Here is a 22235-nt window from a genome sequence, read left to right as displayed (position 1 = left end):
GTTATGTGTTACTTAGAAGTTTGTTTTGACCAGTGAAAAGTTAGCAAAATGAAAAAAAAAAACTGAGTATAGCATGATTTAAAGAATGCCAGTTTATAACCCAGGGGACAGGTATTTGCATACTAATTGTGATGTTCCTGCTGTCACATTACCTTCAGCTTGAAGATCAGTCAGAAACAGAAATTCGGCATCATCTGTGACAGTCAGACAGTGGACGAAAAAATGCCAGTGAAGTGAGTTGCCGTTTAAAGCTATTTCTATCTCAGAAGATGTAAAAATGAAACACTGAGTATTCATTGGTCTAGATGCTTGCTTTCCTTCACTTATGATAAATATGCTATTTGTTGCCTTACCTCCTGATTTATTTATTTTTTTCTTTTCTCTGTTGATTTCTTCTTCTTTTCTGAAATATGTCAACAATGCATGGCTTACTTTACAGTTAACTTCATGATTCCTGGATAAAGAAAGGTTATAAAGTGGAGAAAGACACTGAGCCTCTCTGTAGGATGATTTTCAAGATTATGAGATGAGTTAGAGACATGTCATGTATATGATCCTTGCAAAAATTATTCATTATCACAACGCTTACGGAGAAACTTTTACATGGATATTAAATGCTGGGTAAGGAAGCAGCTGTCACTTCCCGGGGCACATGGACTCCTTGCTTGAATTTTCCATTCTCCAGCACACTGCTAATTGAGTGTGAACAGCTAAGTTGTTGGATTCCACATTTTTAATGCAATACAACTGGTTCTAGCTGGCACAATTAGCAAGATAACTGGTAGCTTTCACGCAGTTCCCATCTGGTCTGGCTCTTCTCTGGACATATAATATGGGTACTGCTGGCCTTGATGGCACTTGCTTAATGAAGAAAACAGAAAGGAAATCAGCCAAAACCCCATGAAATACTAAGTGCAATTTTGGTTCCATAATACAAAGTGAATTTTCATGGCAAATCATACACACACAAAAAGTTACTCTGATTATGCATCAGAATTTTAGGGGAAACAAGCAACATGCAAGCACTCACAAAACCTCTCTTAAAGTTATAACTATAATTAAAATAAAAAGAAAAATAAATGATACACTGTCTATTTGTTTTAGGTAACACACATCAAGGGAAAAGAACATCAACCAAGGCAGTACAGTTTTAAACCAGCCACCTTCTCTTTCCTCTCATTTTTATTCAATAGGTTTCTTTCCTGACATTTCTAAGTTGCATTGTTTGAAACACAAAATCATATTTCTCATTCACATCTAACCTAAGAAATGTTCCATTTTTATTTGACAATGAACAAGCTTAAGAATATCTTGTGAAAATTTGTTATTGAGTAATCAATTATCACAATTTAACTATTATTTAGAACAAACACCTGTATGAAGTATAACGAAATTCTATTGCAGGAAAATCACTTTCAAGGTATTTATCACATGTTTCAAAACATAAATAAGGAACAAGCATATATCTATTTACACAGTCATTTTAGGAAGAAGGGTGAAAATTTAGGGTGATAAGTACACACTCCATTAAATTCTACCTTCCCATTATCTGTGGGATATGTTCCAGTTACCAGCTTTTCTGAGCCTTTTTACTCACAAATAATGTGGGAATAAAATTTTATTTTCAAAATAAAATTAGGTAAAGTATGTGATGAACCAGCACAATAAAGTGTACCTTGTAAACATTCAATAGATCATTGTGCAATTTAGTGCTATTAAAAAGCCTTTCAATTTGTTCAGAGACCAATAATTTGCTCTTCCACATAATGATAAATATACAAGAAATCTGAAACTTTTAAAAATTAAATGACAATAAATAAGGATTATTCCTTAAAATAGTTATATGTCAACTAATTTCTAAAAAGTAAAGGCTGTATTACCTCCAACACTTTCAGCCTATCAGATATTAAAAACTGAACTTTTGGGATGAGGAGTAGGTTAGCAAATAATCTGAGGGTATGCTAGGCATTGTTGCACAGCTGCAGGGGTAACCCTTCACAGCAACGTAAGCATGGTGTGGACCTCAGTTAGCACTAGAATTTCCTAGCAGCTCTAACTCTGTTACCTATAAGGTTCCATATGTGTATCTATAGAACATCTGTAATGTTTCAGTAAAGCTCTGCAGCTCACAACATGTTTTCCTTTTGTCTTCAGTTCTTTACTAGCGCCCAGATTTTGTTTTCTTCTTTCTGTTTTCACTACATTAATTAAGACAATAAGAAGGGCTACCATTTATTTGAACACTTCCATTTTACAAAAGACTACTTTACATCCACAAAGGTCTTTGTGGACTGTTCTTTTAACACCTGGCTCTCCCTACAGGACCTACCTTTCTCAAGGCCTTCTCTATTAGATGTTGTCCCCTCTCTCTCTACCTCACCCAGGCTTTAGTGAGGGTTTAGTGAGGCCCATCACGTCCTGTTCCTCCACAGGGATGCTTTCAGATCATTTTTCATCCTCCTCACCCAGATCATGCTAGGTCTTTGAAAGCTAATACAATTAACTACCTTTCAATAATCTTTTTATCACTATAGTTTCCAATATCTTGAAAGCCATTGCCCTTCTTCCTTTGAAGGTTTAATACCTGCCATATTTGGGGCCAGTTTGTTAATATGTTCAACAGCATGTCTCAGACCAGGCACACTGTTCCCAGCGCTATAAATAGCATTTAGTTCTGTCATCAGAGAACTACATACAAATGGGGAAGTAGATGTTCATCCTTGAATGAATTTGCTTAGATTCTGTTTCTCAGTGTTTTCCCTAGAAGTTTGCTCCCCTTTCAAAACAGATGTACTGTGTGGACAGGCTCAGCTCTACTCTCTGCATTAGCATACATTCCATAGGAACTGATTGCTTTACATTTGAATACCCGGGCTAATCACCAAATTTGTCTGCTTTTTAAATACGTTTTAAACATGTACATTCCAAGTGACCATTTGATTTTAGAATGCCTATAAAACCTCATATTTTGAGACATATGAAATGTAACAGTTTATTCAAGTAACAGATTATATAATGCACAAAAGCTCTTCAATGTAAAACTAAATCACGGATTTAGTCTCATCCCCCATTTATAGAAGGTGGGAACTGAACAATATAAAACTTTCAAAATTTCCATTCCAGTGAAAACACCACTATTTCAAAATGGTTTCCCAGATAATCTTGTGTCCTTAGAATTTAGTAAGCCAAGAGAGAAAGAAAAGTCACTGATCCATAACTGGGGAAGGAAATTTTGAGACAGGAAATGTAAGTAATAAAAGAGAGAAAAATGAATTCCCAGTCACATTATTCTATGTGTCCTCCCCTATTTTCTGAAAATTCAACTAATACTGCAATAACAGAAGGGAACACAGTCAATCCTCACAAAAATTATAAAACTGCAGCAAATTATAAGTGATAGGCTATAAAAGCATAGGAATCACTTTACACAACCGTATTTAAGATTGTCACTTTCATGTGCAAATGCAGCTTTATAAGGATGACAAGATACAAGACTATTTCTATTTTGTCAATCATTTTAATATAAATTTTAAATTAGATCATTCCTTTCCATAACTAAGTCATTTTCAAATCACAGCCACATAATTCAACATTTGTTTATTTTTCTGGCCATCAGATGTTTTCTGTGGATGAGGCTTATTTTTTCAGAATCTTTGTTTATTAAGGGGAATGATTCATGATGCATTTGCATCTCAGAAAGTTTATATCTTAAACCTAATTTATTATTTCAACATCACATCCCCCAAAGTATACCTTCCTCAGAAGACTTAAGTCTATAAATTTTTTACTGCCTTGGAAAAGACATTACTCTGTCCTGACAGATTCCTAGATTTAAATAAATCAATCTGGAACTAGAAGTATAAGTCAAAAGAGAAATAAAGTCTTACTCAGTATGGGGTAAATATTTTGGAAATACTATGTTCAAACATTTTTAAGATCATCAGATGTTAGAAAATCTTAAAACTTTTCTGAAGTTTTTTAAGACACATAATCATTAAATGGATAGTTTTGTATACTGTGAAAACTTAGGAAGTAGTTCATTCATCATTTTTATCACAAGAAATTTTCATGAACAGAGCAGAGTAACGCCACATACATTTACGATCATAATTAAGAAGAAATTCACTATTAGTCCACAAAACCAATATTGCTCTGGTACCTTTTTAAGAAATAAGAATTTACAAATTAATAGATTAGTAAACAATTTGTTGATGTCAAAGTACATCCCATCTCAGGTTGCTATAGCTGTCCACTGTGGAAACATATGATTTTTTGCTCTTTGATTAATGGCATAAAACTCATTTAAATAATGTAGTGCAACAAATACATATACCTCAAATATTACTATAGTTTATAGAAGAAAAAGATCACAATGCTATTGTCAAGGGTAGATGCTGTTTCTACAGGTCACCAACCACAGAAGCAATGGCGTGGTCTGAAAATATGGACACACTTTTAGCCAACCAAGGTAAGATCCTACTAATAATAGGCTTAGAAAATACAATAATCAAATGTAAATCATTAAATTCTGAAAATGGCAGGCATAAAATACGATCAACCTTTGAAACATAAAGCTTCTAAAAGTGACATAAATTCAAAGGCCCAAAGTCAAAGTCCAAAAGGAATTTGCTTGGGTCTAAAATAAGTTTATAGCAATTCTATGCATTAAAACAAAAGGAAAATTCCAAAAAACAAATGAGAAGTTTCCCACTTCTTCAGCTCACCAGCAATTGATGTATAGAATAAGTGTCTATCTTTGGGACAAATGAAAAAAAAAAAAACATGCCAACTATCAAAAACTGGAAAACTTAAATAAATCACTTTATTTTTAGCTAAAATAAAGTTGCTTTAAAATACATATTTTAACTGTTATTTTTAGTAAATACAAAAACATTTAAATGTGTGTGTGTTAATATGTATATGTGTGAATATTTGTTTATATTTAACAAGAGGTTTACTAAGGTAATTTTGGTCAGTAATAAGATGTCCTAGTTGTTGAAATGAAATAGTTAACATACAAAATAATCACAAAGGTATCTACAACTTCCATTATGTTATAAACAATCAGCTTTGCAGCAGTCTATCTCATCCCAGGGAAGAAAAATGATACTACAGAGACATATACAGAAAATATTGTAATGATGTATTGTTTGTATCAATCAAATGATATTTCCATTATAAACTAAGTAAAACAACCAAAGTATCAGAAAAGTTCAAAACATGAAAAAACTGAATAAATTCTTCACACTATTTATTCATATATGTTAGATTGAATTAGATGAATTTAGAAATTCCAAATTTATCATCCTTAAATAATTAAACCCTAAAATAATATAAAATAATCAACTCCCAGAATCCAACTAAAGACATATTAAAGATGCTATGGATATGAATTGCATTTTTAAAAGTTTCAACTAGTGTGCTTCTTTCCTTATGTGTATAATGAATGTGACAGATTAAGTTTGCTAAAAACCTCGTCAAAGTGTCTCTACTAGTTGTGACTTGCTCAGCAGGCTGCAGGCAGGGATTCTACACAATAGCACCACAGACCAAAGGCAAGGAGAGCTTTGAGCTTCCATCTGCATACCTCCTGGGATTTCATAGTTCATGCAAAAAGTTCAAATTTTCATGATTTGATTTTGCTTTTATAATACCAGAGAAACAGCAAACTATACAGGCTCTTAATACTTTAAATGGCTAAAGAACTCATCAAGTTCCCTGTTTTTGTCAACCTGAAAGTCTACTGTGCATGGACTGGGGATGGACTGAGCATATTCCTTCCTTACTATAGTTTTCTCTCCTTATTGTTGACCTATTCCGTTTAACACCCACCAATCCACCCTGTAGAGTGCTCTCAGGTAATGATTTTAATTGTACATATATATTCCAAAATCATTTGGCATCTTTTGAGCATTCAAATTCTATGTACAGAAGGGGAAAGTAGGTCATGTAAGTATCATGTCCAAGACAGAGATAAATAGCACATTTTAGTTACTTAAGTTGCTTATTTTGTTCTACTTTGTGCTAAACCAAGCCTTGAAAGGAAGAAAGCACACATTGTTAGTTCAGAGTAGCCCTTCATTAAAATCAGAGAATAGGAGAAAATAATAATAGTTCCTTGATCTCTAACTTCCCATCTCTCATCTAAAGGGATGCCTTTAGGTAATCCTCGTAAGAAGAAAGATTCATCTGCCTTAATGATGCACATATAAAATACTGCTAGGCATGAATCCTCAATATTCTTTCAGTAATATTAAAGTAGACTTTATTCTTTATATAAAAATACTTTCAGCCTAGATCCTGTTTGGATCTCTCAAATGCATCATTGTTTGGACCATAATCAGAGAAAATTCTAATTGAGTGTTACTAAGATTTTTATAACCTAAGTTTTTGTCATAGAAGCTTCTTGGATATATTTTTAAGTGCAAGAAATGTGTAGTTAATTGAATTTTCATATAGTGCTCACTTATTAATGACATCCACACTCTCCAATATTTCTACTGAGAATTTTAATTGGTATCTGGAAACTTTTGCAATGACTTTTTTATTTCAACATTCTTTCAAATATTTTTAAATGTTAAATCTATTTTTAATTCAGTGATGTTAGACATTTAATATTGCTCCAGAAAAAAATATTTTCTGTTCTCTATTGCTAAACTTCCTTTTAGCTTCCTACTGGCAGCAACCTATAAAAAACTGACACAGTCCCCTTTCCATTAACTTTTTTCATTATATAGTTATTTTCTCTGGTAAACTTTTCCTATCCCCAATTCTTCACAAAGTTCTTCCCTATGTTGGAACTTGATGAACTCTCTCAGTCTGCAGGCAGGGAAAAGTTGCTTGGTGCACATGCAAAGGGGTCTTCCTGACAGGTGGAGGAGAAAACCACCAATGTTTTGGAAGGCAAAGTCCTTTGAGTGGCAAAAGCTCTTATGTACATTTTCCTCCTCAGAGAGTTATAAATCCTCACTTAGAAACAGCTATCATCCTCAGAAGAATGCAAACTGTGTGATACTGAATAACATGACTTTTTAACACACTAACAGTCTGATCAATAGAGGGGCTCCGAATGAGATCTTTCTAACCTGTTCACTGGTAGCACTCTTAACTGTACTCAGCCCTAAAACATTTAAGAAGATTTACCTTCTCAAATGAGCTCTGGATATATTTCGGGGCACATTTTGATGAGAAAAGCAGAGAAGTAAGGGTCTAACAAGGTTTTCCCAACTTAACTATCTATAGGAGCAAGGAATAAGGGTGTAAACTTTCCTGGAGATAAGAGAAGGTGGTGGGAGTTGGGGGAAGACATGTAGGGATAACAGATCAGAAGCCCTGACTATAGTTATTAATTTTTTAAATGCATATACTAGCAAAGTTGAAGAAAATGAACCTGCAAATAAATGGGCCCATTTGCAGTCCTTAGTTAAAGTTGCCAAAGGAATACATGCACAGGGGGATACCTGGAAGGTATCATCATCATCCACAGATACCAAGAGGGAGATTGGGAGACATCAGTAGTATACTTGAGGCAACAGCAGAGAACCCCACCATTTGCCTCACAGAATTAAAATTATCAGTCACCAAATAAACAGAAGAAGAAACATTCGCACAAAATACCTTACTAGTTACCTTCTTGGTTTAAAGATATTTGTCCAATCTATTCTTCCCACACTAATGAAGGACCAGCATTGCCTCCTTTGTTTGCTTTAAGCCCAAACCAACACAATTTAATATCTTACTCTCAAATTGTGTTTCCTCATCAATTCACAGCAACACAGTCATTCTTACTCTGAAGTTAGAATAACAGCATTGACTTGGTCTAAACTTAGTGGAGTGTGTTTAAAAAACAAAGTTTATGGGGTATCTTATAAAGTAACCATTAAGACCTTCTCATTAACTCTTCTTTTTTCATATCTAGAAAAAGAAAGTACATATTTTGTTAGGGGAATTAATTTAAGGAATATAGATTAAGAATATTTTATGTTTATGATTACTTATACAAAATAATTTTTCTAAAGTTAGAAAGTGAAATGTACAAATGTTATATTAAATGGGATGATAACACTTGCCTTTGAATACTCAATAGATGCTCAATACAATGTACTCACTTTGGTCATCTTACTGCTACATATGATATTATTCAAAAGTTCTTATATATTTTATAGCTGGTCTAGATGCTTTTCGAACATTTCTAAAATCAGAGTTTAGTGAAGAAAACGTTGAGTTCTGGCTTGCCTGTGAAGACTTCAAGAAAACGGAAAGTGCAGAAAAAATTGCTTCCAAAGCCAAGATGATTTATTCTGAATTCATTGTAGCTGATGCCCCTAAAGAGGTGAGTGACATGCTTCAGGACAATGAAGATTCATCCCCTAACAAATCTGCTGCCAATTAGAAGTAGATTAGTTTAATCCTTCTAAAGGGTAATCAAATCATTGCTATGTATTCATACAGAAAATGTCAGTAGATACCAAAGGAAGTTCCTAAAGATGATCCTGTCTTTCAAGGACTCAGCTAACATTTCTCGAAACCTACTTACTATGTATAAATAAGATTTGACCAACATTTCTATCTCCATGGCACCACACACAGGATTTTGAAAAATAGTGTCAGAGATCTCAAATTAAACAGCTGAAGTCAACATGACAAATATCCCATTTTAAAAAGCTGTTGGATTTCCAGGGCAGTTTCTTTTTTCCTTTTGAGAACCATGGAGTTAAAAAGGCCAATGTGGTATAACACTTTGAGTACTTTGTTAAAAAGTTAAAAATCGCCCACTAACCAACAGTAAAAAAAGTTTTTCATTTTTAATACCTTAGAAGTCCACTTTATGGCACGTAATTCTGTCTTACTATCAAATGGAAGGGTTGTTTACTTATATTTCTTTGATGGTGAAACTCAGAAGTATGAGGCATTGTAACCAATGATCAGGACCTACCTGGGCTGCTTAAAAATCAGAGAGAAACCTAGATACCTCTGAAAATAGGCCCCCAAAAGCATTTTATGTGGGGAACAACCTATTTATATTTGACTTAATTTCCAGAACCAATACTATGATCAAACATTTCCAGATACTCTTTTCATCTTAACTGAAAAAGCTAAGCAATTTGTATTTTAAAATTTCTTTAGATCCCTTGCCAAAGAGATCATATAAGCAAAAAGATTGAAAGCATAAGTAGCAAGCAAACAGGAAGCTATGTTGAACTACAAGCACCGCACATAAACTCAGATCAGTCATCTTTCCAACAGAGGTAAAATACTCAGATTCTTATCTTATACTCAGAGGATAAAATTCTCAGATTCAAATCTAAAATATTCAGATTCTTATACTCAGAGGTAAAATTCTCAGATTCTAAATACTCAGAAGGATGGTTGTACTCTTATGGGGACAAAGGGTAGAGAAGATGAAATGCAAATACCTTCATAAAATCTGGGACATAAAGTTACCCTATCAGTAGTTCAAGTTTAAGATGAACATTACTTACTGCAGACTGTATTGGTCCAGTGTATCATTAACAAACACATGAACCACTGAAACATGGCCAGCAATTCATGGAGGAAAAGGAACTTTAACTCCTGCTGAGTTATTTCAACATTCATTTCCAAGTCACCATCTAAAAATCAATAAATAATTCGGGAAAATTGAAAATGTAGTATGTATGATTTGTCAAGTTGATTAATTCACCGTTCCCTAAAAGGCTCGGAAATCAGCCCTGAAGATATCCTATATTGTGATATCAGTTGGAAAGTCATTTTTTCTTCTTTACTAATCCATCTAATTAACAATTGTTGCTTTGGAAAAGCATTGTCAAACATTGTGTATGAAAAACCTTCTAATAAAAAATGTAGTCTTTTTATTGCAGGTGAATTCAAAGTTATAATATATAAGAAATCATTTTGTTTATTTTCCTAACCTTTCCTTCCAAAGTAAATGCACACAGTAATAATTTAACTAAATAGCATAGTTATATAGTTATTATTTTAGGACATAAATTTTTATAGCTTTTTATACTTTACCCATTTAATTAATTTCAAGTAAATAAAATATAATTAAATTTACAGCTTCTTTTCAAGTAATAAATCGAAGAATCTCTAAACATATACTGTCAGATGTGACAAAATTCATTGGAAACAAATTATGTCTTTATATACACACACATGAACACAAATACACATATAACTATTCTCTTTCCTATTATTTACTATTCATTGTGTCTAACTCAAATTATTAAAGGGCATTGCTTGCTATGTTTTATACCAGTTGAAGTCTTTGAGGTATTTTCCTACCATCCATCAGTTATCTGTCAAATATAGTTGTTAATGTGCTCATTCATTAAACCGATTTTTTGATTGTTTGTCCCCACAAAGAAGTCACAGAATAGGAGAGATTGACATATCATAAGACCAGACAAATATACAATAGAATATGTGATAATAAAATCACATTTAATATTCATTCTTAGCACAAGGAAAAGAGTGATTAAGTTTACCTGGAGAGTTGAAGGACAGATGTACAGCATGGTTCACACATGAAAAAGAAAGGTCATGAAAAACAAATCATGTTTTGTGAAGAGAGCAAATGAAGAAAGCATATTTCAGACCGAGAGTATACTGGTTAAGAACTGAGGTAAAAATCACCCTAGAATTTTCCAGAAATTACAAGTATTTTGATATTGCTAACCCAAGCAGAGAAGTGGGGATGAGGTTAGCTGGGTAGACAGCCAACAGTGAAGATAAGGACATGCTGGCAAATATTCTAGATTTATCTAATAGGCTGACTTGACATGATTAGATGATCTATCTGTTATGAAGATTGGAAAGTACAACGATTTTCATAAGTAGAATATTAATTTAAGATGAAATTTATGTAAAATATTCTCCATTTTCAATATTCAATTACTGCATAGCTTATTCTTATAAAAAAATCAAAATTATAACCAATTTCCTCAGTTGAAAATCCTAAAACAAAGAACTATGACAGTTATCCAAATGTCTATTAAATTTCATATACCTTCCTTTTTAACTTCTTGTATCTTTATTGCCTTATCTATAAAATTGCTAGCATAGCTTAATTTTCAACTGATTATAATGAGACAGTTTGCAATTGGACTATACTAAACTTACTAAATGTCCCCTTTTTATAAACTGAGGTTATTTATGGTTGTCAATTTTTGTCCTCATAGGCAGAGACTGAAGACAAAATTGAACTTTCAGGTCTCTATGAAAGAAGCTAATAATTTCACTATATTTTATGGCCTCTCCTTCAGAGTATGACCTTCTCTCTTGTTTCTACATTAGGAAGTTTTTATGATATGACAGAAATTCTGAAGTTTCACAATGCCTAGACCTGGGTTCGAATCATGACACCTCACTTGCACATAATCTTGTGTAAGGCTCTTTCATCTCCCTGAGCCTCAGTTTCCTCATTAAAAAAAGTGTACAAACCCATTCACGTAGAAGAGATGAGAAATAAAAATAGGAGAATGAGTTTGGGGTTTATATCAAGCAGAACAGTTTTTAAGAAAATGTAATCCCTTGTGTCTTTGAAATCCCTATATGCACTATTGAAATTTATAGACATGAAAGCAGCCATTAGCTAACTTCTATGATCATTTGAAGACAAGTACCTTTAAATGACTTCATAAAAGTATAAATGTAAACATATTATAAAAACATGTCAACAAAACAGGTTCAGAAAAAAGGAAGAAAAAAAAGTAACTCAGTCAACTGTAACTGGTTGGGTTCAGGAGAAAATTCTGCAGGAAAAAAACTACTGTGACCCAGTTATTTTGACTAATTGACTAGAAGATAAGAAAATTGTTAACTAAACAATATATTTTTTAAAGTGTCCCTCCTCTGTGCACAGTAAGAACCTGGAATTTTTGAAGTAGAATAGAACTCTTAAACTTATACTCATTCTTCCTTCAGTTTAGAGCACTAATATCATAAGATTTGGAAATTAGTATTAGTTTTGAGAAAAGGTTTACTTAGAAAATTTTAAATAATATCTTTATGTTCATATAAGACATGGACATATTTTTATATCCTTATTCCTTTAGAGTAAAAAGAAAATTGGTCATAAAGGATGAAAAATGTCATTAAAAAGAAAATAATTAATATTGATTGTTATTCTGTGTGATTAGGAAAAAGTATCAAATAATAACATTTTGCAATGTTTCAAAATTATATAAATTCAGGGGTTGGGGGCATATCTTAGTGGCAGAGCAAGTACTTAGCAGGTTCAGGCCCTGGGTTCAATCCCAGCACCAAAATAATATGTATCTATAAATTTATCTTCATATTATCACCAACTAGGAACAACTACATTGGTAATTTCTCAAGTCAAAAAGTAGTATAAAATGTTTAATTTGAAAATGTATTAAATATGAGTACATAATAACTCATAAAACAAAGAAGAAATAGTGGTCATAAAGAAGATAGCCTAATGGATCTGCATAGGACACTTTTTAATACTAGTGTCTGACTTCTTTAATTTTTAATGAGGTACAATGTTATTTATGGTTTAATATTTTATTTACCATCAATAAAGGCTTATTCTATAACTATTATTCACTTCCTTCTGATAGAAATCTCTCCATGAAAGGGAAGCTCAGTCTAGGCAGAAAAACAAATAACAAATACATAAGCATAATGCACTGGTTTTACTAGGAAGCTCTCAATAAGGAAACGTAAGAAAATAAGTAGAAATTATGAATAGCTGCAGAAGAAACTTTGATTTAATTGGGTTAAAAAATAAAATTTTTAGAACTAGGAAAATGGCAAAGACACAAATGATTAAATGCAAAAAAAGAATAAGATTGTCTTATATCTGGGAAGGATATAATGATGGAACAGTAAGACAGGATATTGAGATGAACTCTTTACTTTAAATAAAGTTAGTTTTGAAACTGAGTCTTGAAGGAAGAAATAGGTATTTGAATTGTTGGTTGAGAGAAGTCTATAAAAATTAGCGCCAAGTAACATTTCTTGCTTTTACTGGTAATGCCAATTCATATTCTCTATTTCGTTTTCATATTTTTCCTTTGCATTTTTAAATGTCACTCACTTCCTTAGTGTGTTCAAGTTCTTCAGAGACTCTCTATTCCACGAGTCACTGCTAACTCCCCATTCATGCTCGACTCTGGAATCCTCTCTAGACATAACAATTTTGCTTATTTTTCAGTTTCTAAATTGTTTATTAATGAATAGTGGATTGTCTATTATCTCCTAAGTACTATGCTGGTAGAGTTGAGATAAAAGATGGTCAGGGTCGCTGACCATCTAGTTGGGAAGATTCCAGTTTTAAAAAAATAAAAATGATGCTGGGTGCATTGGCCCATGCCTATAATCCAGCAACTTGGGAGGCTAAGATAGGAGGATTTCAAGTTCAAAATCAGCCTCAGTCACTTAGTGAGGCTGTCTAGGCAACTTGGTGAGACCCTGTCTCAAAATAAAAACTAAAAAGGGCTGGGACGTGACTCAGTGGTTAAGTGCCCCTGGGGTTAATCCCTGGTACCTAATAAATAAATAAATATTACAACAAACTTTCAGGAGCATTGTGATAGGAACATACAAAGTGAGGTTGCATTTGTGACAGAAAAATTAAAGTCTAGGAGATCAAGAAATGTACCTCAGAAGTAATTAGTAAACCTTAACAGAAATTTAGCAAAGGACTAGCCAGTACCCCAAAGACAAGCCCAGTTGTGAAAGAAGCTAAGTATTGGGTAACAGAGTGTAAACTGAGTCAGCCATACCTTCTGGATCCCAATATTTTGCATTCTTATTGATTCAATTTTAAAATAAAGGAATCTCTTTAAAAGACAGAGAGAGAGAGAGAGAGAGAGAGAAAGGAAAGAGGGGGAAAGAAGAGGGAGGGAAAGAAGGAGGAAGAGAAAGAAAAACAGAACTAAAAACTGTAATACCTGCATAGTGCTTTTACATGGACTATCTCATTTCATTATCACATTCAGTATCTTAGGACAGTATCACAATCATCTACATGTTGCGGGTGAAAAATGAACTGAACTTTAGGGATAAAGTGATAAGCCCTGCAGTCATTAGGATCCACTGGGAAGGAGATCTGCTGTTCATGCTTTTTGGTTTCAAATTCATTTCCCTAGATCTACTACTTATTTTCACATGTTAATGACATAGCCAGGACCCCTTGAGGTTTATGTTAGAGGCAGAAGCCTAAAATTATCAAGTCACATAGAATCTACCTCTCTGTAAGAAGCCTTCTTCCTCTTATCACACTCTAATGTGTTATAACTTCTTAGACTGTGAAGCCGAGATTCAAGCATTAGAAGAAAACAAGTGTCAGGAATATTTCTTCTAATAATCTACAATCTCATTTGTTCTTCCAAAAATGATTTCTACATTTCAAGTCAAAACCAAAAAGCTCGTGTTCTTTAAACATCCCTATGTCTCTGGGTCACCAGGCCTTGGGCTGGTTGGGGTTGGTGAAGGATATCAGTGAATCCATTCCCTTTCAGCTGCTCCAGCAAGTAGCTTTTGTATGTCTATTTTTAGCAATCTGTATACTTTATGATTTTATACATGTCATCTCCTTTATTGCCATAGAAATTGAAGAGGCATCTGGTTTCTATTCATTCCCCATCTTTGCTTTGACTACTTGTCTAATTAATCAAGGTGCTTTGGAATTATCTTTCTTTCATTTCTCTTGCCCAATTTTAGTTATTAGCACTACCTTCCAGCTAGGGTCATCTATTTCTGTTGCCCAAGCCAATGATAACAAACTGATACAGTTCTTGTGCAGGGATGAATTTATTCTAAATGTTGCAAACTGCTATTTTCAACTTTAATAGCCACCTTGAAGAATATATTTTAGGACATTCATTTGCCTTTGATGATGTCAAAAATGAAGTAATACTAGAAGCGTTAGTGGTGATTAAATAGAATTAGGTAACCAAAAACATGATTATAGATGGCTTTAATTTGAATAGCAATTTTTCAGCTCTGTTATGAATGAGGTCTAAGATGCTGCCTGCTCCATCTTTGTGAGGCGTTTTACTTATGCATGCACACATCTTTTGCATAATGATCGTCTCCTGCTACACTATACATTCTAAATGAGGAAAGACTATCTAATTTGAATCTGGGAGCACAATTGAGAACTTTTCATTCAAATTATGTAAAAATATATAAAGCACAGTTTAGGGTCACAGGAGAGTCAACAGGTACACTTTAAAATGTATTCCTCCTGCAAAAATATTTTGTTGAAAGCTAGAAGAATTCTAAGAAGCTGGTATAGAAGAAAGGAGTTTGGCTTGCATAACTTTCAGTTAACAAAACCACATGAGTATTAAATTATTCTGGATCTTTATAATAAAATTGTTTTTAAACAACTACCACAAACGTCATTCAGACGGCAGTCATTTTAATGCAATGGATTGTTGTCAACGTCAGCTGTGTCAAGGCCTTTTCAAAACTGACAGGATATAAAAGCCTCTAAATGGCTGTGATGACATCTCAGCTGTCATTTCATAAGAATCACAAACCTGTGTCTTATTTTCTGAGATGGCAGTGTGGTGGTCTCAGATATCTAGGATAATTCATGCCCTTTTGAAAAAGAAACTAATACAATATCGTGTTTCTCAAAGTCCTTGAAACTAAAGAGTATCCAAACAGAATACAAACATCTTTTTACACCCATATTTATATGTGCATATATGTGAATGTAAATATATATATAACTTTATTAATTGATTTGACCTTCAGCCAATGCTCTGAGAAGTTCAGCAACGTTTTAGGATCTCCATAGCTCCCAAGCAGGTCAGGGAAGCCTTAGATTCATCAGTGGGGAAGTCTGCCTGAGAAAGTCAGAGGATCACCTCCTGATAGTTTCCATCTTCAGCACGTTCCAGGCTCATAATCTCATCTCTTACTGTTTGAGGTAGAAATTTATCCAAATACATTGTAGCTGAACTGAACCAAACCTCACATTTGAGATGAGTGCAAAGTTAGGGACTCAGTTCACAGACATGCGGCAGAGGGATAGACAGATAGGTAAGTAGATGATAGATAGATAGATAGATAGATAGATATCAGTATCCTGACTTTTCACTTTTCCCCCCATTACTGAAATTTCATGGAGTCAAGAAGAAAGGGTCCAATTCCATAAGTTATCAGAATTGACTTAGAAGGAGTATTTGACTAAATTTATCATTCCTTTAATGGAAATATCTTTGATTGACTTCTTGGACTGGATTTCCTCCCTTACTGACTCTCTTTATTTCTTCTGCTGTTCCTACTCATCAGCTGACAGGCACTGTAATGAACAGAGATAGTCCTCATTCCTTTTCTGTTTACACTCAGTGTCTCAGTCATCTTTTCCAATCTTATGACTTTACAGGCCACCTCAAACTTGCCACAAATTGAAAACTGATTTCTGATTTTCTGTTCAAAGCTCTTTTTCTACCCAAATCTTCATCTTCATTAATGGAAACTGTTCTGCCATTATTCTGCCTCAGTTGATATTTTTCTCCTACCCCATATCCAATCTATCAGCCCTATCATTCTTCAGAATATTTCTAAAATCCAACCCTCCTTAAAGATGTTCTCCCTTGCCCCAGCTCATAAGTGTTCAATATCAATTCCCATCCTTTCTGCTTTCTGAGCATGTGTACAGTGCATACCCTCTGGTCAGTCTGGCCACATGACCAGCCCCCAATGTACCCTCAGTGGTCCACCTGTCCGAAATAGTTTCCGAATATTTCTTCCTTATATCCAAACCTACCTGTTGTTCTACCACTTGGAAGCCAGTGAATTTTTTAAAAAAACGTGTGCTTACATTATTTCCATATTTACAATTCTCCTCAATGCCCTCAGGTAAGGACACAATTTCTTAACAAGACCTGTAAGGTCCTATAGTACCTGGAACGTCCATTCTTCTCCTGACTCTTGCCTTTCCTCTCCTCAAAACCCACCAGGCTTCTTTTAGCTCACTATCTCATGAGCAAATCCTCTGTTAAATATTTCCTATTCACAATATTTCAAAGGTCAGTTTAAAGTCTCATTTCCTTTGGAAAACTTTTCTTCCAGAAAGCATTTTTTTTTCTTTTGGTTGCTTTTTCAAAATCAGTCTTCTTGATTGATGTTCCATATTAATCATCTTTATATCTTCAGATCCTAGCACTGTTACTAAGCACCTACTCAATTAACATACCAAATGAACAAACTCAAGGAAGAGTATAAATAAAATGACCAGTTTTCAGATATGTAAGATATGTTAGATTTTTTTTCCCAAAAAATGGTGATGATCTTTTGAATCATTTTATAGTCACACGTGGGATATATTTAATATAAGGTAGCCAGGCGAAGATAGCACATCAGTACTAATATTAAACTTTTGAAACTTATTATCTTACGATTAAGATAATCTCTAGATATCCTTGTGGTTGTTTTAGAATTAATGCCATCGTTCAAAATATTTTGCTATCAAAGAAAAAAGAGTCAGTAAACACAAAACAAGTAGAAAAACTAGAAGGAAAAGGGTTGGGACAGAACATGAGGAATGAATATCTGCTCTGCTCACATATTTGAGGGATGTGGAGAATAAGAGGAGAGTAAAAGAAGCAAAGGAACAGTAATAAACAAAAGACAGGCTGAATCCATCCTGAGAACTATTGAATTGCCTTTGTAGTGACAAGTTTTCTTTCTGTGAAAATTAAATTAAATACTTAACTTTAACAGAAGCTTTTGTATCCAAATCAGTTTAAGCAAGAAATAAAATTTCTTAAGATTTTAAAATCAAAATTACATATAATGACACAAAAATTATAATGTCTTTTCTTCTGTGATCAAGAAAGGCTTCTTAGAGGATATTCAACTCAAGATAAGTCATTTGGAGGAGGAAATTTTGCACAGTTGAGGTGGGAGGGAATTTAGATGGTGAATGAATATGAACCAGAGTTTCAGGTGAAAGATTCACTTTGAACAGAGTAGAGCAGCTTGATGGGGACCAGTATGAACAAGTAGGAGTTAGTTTGGAAACACGCTGAGGTAGGGTGTGAACAATCCCAAAGCTAGAATAAAATACTTACAATTTATGTCACCGAAAATAATAACTGAATAGTCATATGACAAAAGTAATATTTTGGTGAAATTAATATAGCAATACTGTCAACAATGTTTAGAAGGGGAAGATGTTGTAAAAAGAGGTATCAGAGAAATGATAAATTTAATAGTTTAGGAAAGAGGTTAGTTACAAAGGCCTAAGGAGAAATAAGATTGATATGCAAAATATCACTGATATTTCAATATGAAAGGTACAATTTTAAACACCTTATACACACACTTGATAAGAGAGCAGGGTAAAAAGCAGTGTCAGAGATGATTCCTATGTTTCCAGCTTGAACAACTTGGAGAAAAATAATGACATTTATCTAAACATGTGGGTGTGATGTTTTGTCACTGAAATTAAGCTGAATGCCAAGACATATCTTCCTAAAACCACTGATTATCTCCTGGGAAAGTATCTTCTCATTACTTAACTATCAATGACTGACACCTGTAGTTCCTTGGTAGGAAAACAGGCATATCAGAAAAATGAAAGGAGTAAATGAGAAGTTCAAGTTGAATATAGTTCAATAATAATAGTATTATTACATTGAAATGAATAGTTCTGTTTTAAATTTTAAAATTATGTTAAACAAAACAAATGTGAATAATTTATTCACCTGATTTGTACAGCATATATTTATTGAGTCCTTACTGTATGAGGCATGAAAGGAAAAATGTACAAAATGCAAATATAACATAAGTAACACAAAAATCCTTTGAGAGGTCAGGAATATACAAAAATCCACAAGTAAACCTCACATTGTAGGTATTATAAGAATTAAGTCTTAGAAGAAAAAAAAAAAAATTACTTGAAAAGGGATGACTTTCAGTTATATTAGGATGGTATGAAAAAATGTTCAAAAGTAGAAAAATACATGCATTTGTCTAGTTTGGTAGGAATATGTGGTACACATAGAAGAAAATGAAGGTATACATTAGAACCACATTGTAGAAGTCATAAATGCCAAAATCAGAGATTTGAACTTTTTAAATAGGAAATGGGGGGTGTACTGCAAGTAGTTAGTCCTGATGACAACAGAATAATAATAATAATAATAATAATAATAATAATAATAATAAGCTATCACTGTGTAGCTGGCACACGTTGGTCCTGCTTTCAGTATAAATTCCCCTGATGAGCACCTAAATGTTAAGTTACTATATTTATCACTAGGAGAAATATAAAGTTAAATCACAGATTATTCTGTTTAAGAATTAAATAAGGTATCTAGATGAAGAAATATATTCATATTCATATTTTCCATATCTCCATAACACAAGATAGGCTTATGAAAAAGACCACAGTAAATGTTTTAAAAATGAGTACAAGTTCCTGATAATAGCCACTATTCATTGATTCCCACTATGCAGGAAGCACTATACTAGGTTCATTACATAAGTTATTACCCTACTTCACTGTGAAAAACTCTTATGTCTTCCTATTGCATGCAGTAGAAAAACAAGGAGACCTTGCCAAAGCACAGATGCACAGATTCAAGACCTGGCTTGGATCTCCTTCCCACCACAGAACTTCACAGGACTTCCCTTTACCCACATTACCCTGCAGCCATCCAGGCACAGTGGCCCTCTAGAAATTAAATTCTTTCTTGCATCAAGACTCTGCATTTGCAGAAATGTTAGTCCTCAGATCCTTTGAGGACTGTCTTATTCTTATCCTTCAACTTTAAATCTAAAATACTACTACTTATTTTGTTACTGGGTTTCTGCCCACAAATAAAGGAAGCATTTTGCTCAAATAAATACTCATAAATATCGTGGTATCAATAAATGGATGTATTATCTCATCTTAGTTCTATTTGATTCATGAAATCTTAATAGATTAAGGATGAGGAAGCAGAGGCTCAGAAATACCAAGGTCACTCTCCTTAGGTCACCAAGGTCATGTGTTAGAAGACAGATTTGATAATGATCCCAAGCCTTCCGCTTCCTTGCTTCATCTTCATGTATAAAGAAAGGGTAATTCATTCTAGGTTTTGAGGCCTCTAAGGGAGGTTCAACACTTTATCCGGTGCATTAAAGAAAAAAAAATGCAGGTGTGTTCTGGGATCTGTGAGTACCTGAAATCCCTAAAGAAAGAAAACATCTGTGAGTAGTTAGTGAACTTTGGATGATTCTTTTCCAATTAATTTTTTTCTTTCTTCCTATTTATAGAACAATTAACTATTTCAATAGTACTTACTTAATTTTTGAAATACTTTATAGATAGGTTCTTTTACTACTTTTTATACCATGGAAATTGAAGATGAAAGGAAATTATACAGCTTTCTTCAATCGCAAACAGCAAGTTAGTAGCTACAGAGGGAATTGTTTGCAGTTCCTTTAACCACATTTCAATGCAGCATAAACAGGCCTTAATAGTCTTTTTTTTAACAGACCCCCAAATTTTAGCATTTTAATAATCTCCCCATTTTGCCCAAGAGTTTTCATTCTATTCAAAAAATATTTATTGATATCATATTATATGGTAGGTATTCTGCTAAGTGCTAGAAAATGGAATGATAAATAAGACAAAGAACCTGCCTTGGGGAGATTTTAATTTTAGCATTCAAATCTCAAATCTCTTCTGTACTTTGTGAATAGTTTCAGTTAACATTAGCTACCTTAGATAAAAAAGATTTTCTGCTTTTGAGAACATATCCTGGAATATGTGTAGAATTGGGAAAATATCTTCACAAGGTTTGGGGCATTTTACATATTTGCAGGTCAATAGTGTGTTGCAGATATCCTTGCTGAAGATATATGTGTGTGTGTGTGTATATGTATATACATATATATGTATATAATAAATAGATAGAGATAGAGATAGAGATATATAGATATAACATTTTTAATATATATCAGTTTTATATATACATATATTCATTCTGTGCAAGATATGAGAGTTGGTGAAAAGGGGGCTTATTTAGTCCATTTTTTTTCAAACAGAAAGAAAAATTAAGAAGGAAAAGCAATGTTGTGGGGAACAGCAAGAGGAGCCATGCGGAATGGGAATAAAGAACTCAACCTACTAAATTCTAGTTATAGTTCTGCCTACAGAAAGTACATTTTAGGGATTTAGGTCAAAGTACTAGAAAAGAAAAGGTAACTAGGAAAAGAAATTTAAAATTATAAACTGTCTTGTTTGCGTATCCATTTCCTTTTTTTTTTTTTTTTTTTAATCTCAAAATAAGGCTTTACCTCTGTTCCCTGTCAGTGACACCCCTCTTAAGCTAGGAAAATAATTAAACCAAGCATGTGTTCTGCATTCCAGAAAATGAACGCATGACCTTTCTGCTGTTTTGCATCAGATTAGTTTTGTGCTTGGAAAAAAATTCAAATAATATGTGTATCTACCATCTGTCCAAACCATGTATTCTTTGATTAAACTAATCTAATGATATGCAACCTTATTTTCCACAGATTAACATTGACTTCAGTACCAGGGAACTCATCTCAAAGAACATTGCTGAACCAACAACTAAATGCTTTGATGAGGCTCAGAAATTAATCTACAGTCTCATGGCCAAAGATTCCTTTCCTCGATTTCTAAAGTCAGAGATTTATAAGAAACTGGTAAATAGCCAACAGGTTGGAAATCATAAAAAGTGGTTCCCTTTCTTGTGAAGAAGGTAAAATGATAAACTAGTCACTATATTTCAAGGCTAAATGTTTTAAATGTACAATCACAACACAATTTTTTTTAGGGTTTAGAAAGCATTTTTTATTCGAACAGAATATTTTTATATACCACACTTAAATTCCTAAGCCATTTGTTTAGAATTTAGTCATTTTATCAGGTATTTAAAAATCTCCTATTGGGAGAGTACAGAGACAATTTATAATAATAATTAGATTTTAAACCATAAGCGGATATTTTTGTGGCATTATAAATTCAAGAAACTATTTATCTTCCTCTTGCAGAGTAGGAACCTGTTAAGCATCATATACATGATTTTAAATGCTATTTGCATTATTCAAAAGCCTCACTTCTATACAAAGTAAAATTCTAGACCAAAACACAAACTTCCATTTTGTGAATTTGTTTCCTTTCAACTATTCTAAACTATTTCATATAATATAATGGTCATCTAAACTTCTGTGGCTCTCAAAGTAATTAAAAAGAAGAATTACAATATGCACAATTAACATGTATGTCC

At 33.3% G+C, this 22235-nt stretch overlaps 1 protein-coding gene across 1 annotated transcript; it reads left to right on the top strand.

Moving 5' to 3' along the window:
- The first annotated feature begins 222 nt into the window (after positions 1-222).
- Positions 223-21702, top strand: Rgs21 (regulator of G protein signaling 21). The gene is made up of 4 exons (XM_047521506.1): positions 223-233; positions 4392-4468; positions 8166-8332; positions 21499-21702. The coding sequence occupies exons 1-4, from the start codon at positions 223-225 to the stop codon at positions 21700-21702; spliced, it is 459 nt and encodes a 152-aa protein (XP_047377462.1).
- Positions 21703-22235: the final 533 nt, after the last annotated feature.

The sequence above is a fragment of the Sciurus carolinensis genome, chromosome 12 (genome assembly GCF_902686445.1).
Source record: "Sciurus carolinensis chromosome 12, mSciCar1.2, whole genome shotgun sequence".
In the NCBI taxonomy this organism is placed as follows: domain Eukaryota; kingdom Metazoa; phylum Chordata; class Mammalia; order Rodentia; family Sciuridae; genus Sciurus; species Sciurus carolinensis.
This window is presented reverse-complemented; position numbering and strand designations above follow the sequence as displayed.